The sequence below is a fragment of the Suricata suricatta genome, chromosome 12 (genome assembly GCF_006229205.1).
Source record: "Suricata suricatta isolate VVHF042 chromosome 12, meerkat_22Aug2017_6uvM2_HiC, whole genome shotgun sequence".
In the NCBI taxonomy this organism is placed as follows: Eukaryota; Metazoa; Chordata; class Mammalia; order Carnivora; family Herpestidae; genus Suricata; species Suricata suricatta.
This window is the reverse complement of record NC_043711.1, coordinates 82138070-82139041: the sequence shown is the minus strand read 5'-3', so window position 1 is coordinate 82139041 and position 972 is coordinate 82138070. Positions and strand designations below refer to the sequence as shown.

At 56.5% G+C, this 972-nt stretch overlaps 1 protein-coding gene across 1 annotated transcript in view; it reads left to right on the top strand.

Moving 5' to 3' along the window:
- The first annotated feature begins 621 nt into the window (after positions 1-621).
- The window catches only part of E2F1 (E2F transcription factor 1), a 10495-nt gene continuing 10144 nt past the window's right edge, over positions 622-972 (top strand). The window contains exon 1 of the mRNA XM_029917940.1: positions 622-794. Within this exon, the coding sequence (XP_029773800.1) occupies positions 622-794 (173 nt within the window). The remainder of the gene's footprint in view (positions 795-972) is intronic.

The following is a 972-nucleotide window of genomic DNA, read 5'->3' as shown; positions in this document are numbered from 1 at the left end:
CTGATGGAGAGGTCACAGGGCCTCAGGATTAAATGCATTTTCATGCTCAGCACCCTCACTTCCTCCCTTTGTGAGGTCTAACATGGAGTTAATGGTGGAAATTCCTCATCATGTTGTAAGCATTTGTTGCCTCTGTTCCTCTCCTCCTCTTTTCATTAGACTGAGCTCTTCAAAGTCTGAACTAGGAATGAGGCACAAAGCAGACTCTCAAAACGTTTGTTGAATAGATGAGTGAATGAATGAGTTCAAGCAGAAGCTGTGCATTGGCTATTGAAGAGATTCCAGCTAAAAGGGGGCTTATAGGAAAGCCCCAAGCTGTGTTGGGCCAGATGTCCCTCCCGATTTTCTAGCAGCCCCCTTCTGCTCAGGGACAAGGCAGGTGCAGGATTTGAAAGTAAATGTATAGGTGGGGCAAGTTGAGGATGGAAGCCGCAGCTGGGGCTTTGCAGATGGGCCTGAGAACCTAGAAACGCGGAAGAGCAGTACCTAGAGATTTGTACTAAGCTTGTTGGAGCTACAGGTGGAGGAATCTGGGAGTCACGTGAGGTCTGCGTGTGGTGAGAGGTGCAGAACGGACCCTCTCTCCGAAAGGTCTCCACACACAGGGATCAGCAGGATTCGATGCGTCAGGGCGGGAACCTGGTCACTACCCCTGGGGTAGGGACAGTCCCCACTGAAGGCGGGGAGTGCGAAACCTTCTGGCACCGCCCCGACAAAGCCTGCGCGCGCCCGGTCCCACGATTGGCCGCGCCTCCTCGCGCCGACGCCCCGTACCGCCCATCGTCGCCGGTCCGGTGCGCTGCAGCCAATGGGTGCTGTCGCCGTCGCTAACGTCACAGGCCAGATAGCCAATGAGGGTAGCGCTCCGCGGCTCGTGGCTCTTTCGCGGCAAAAAGGATTTGGCGCGTAAAAGTGGCCGGGACTTTGCAGGCAGCGGCGGCCGGGGGCGGAGCGGGATCGAGCCCTCGCCGC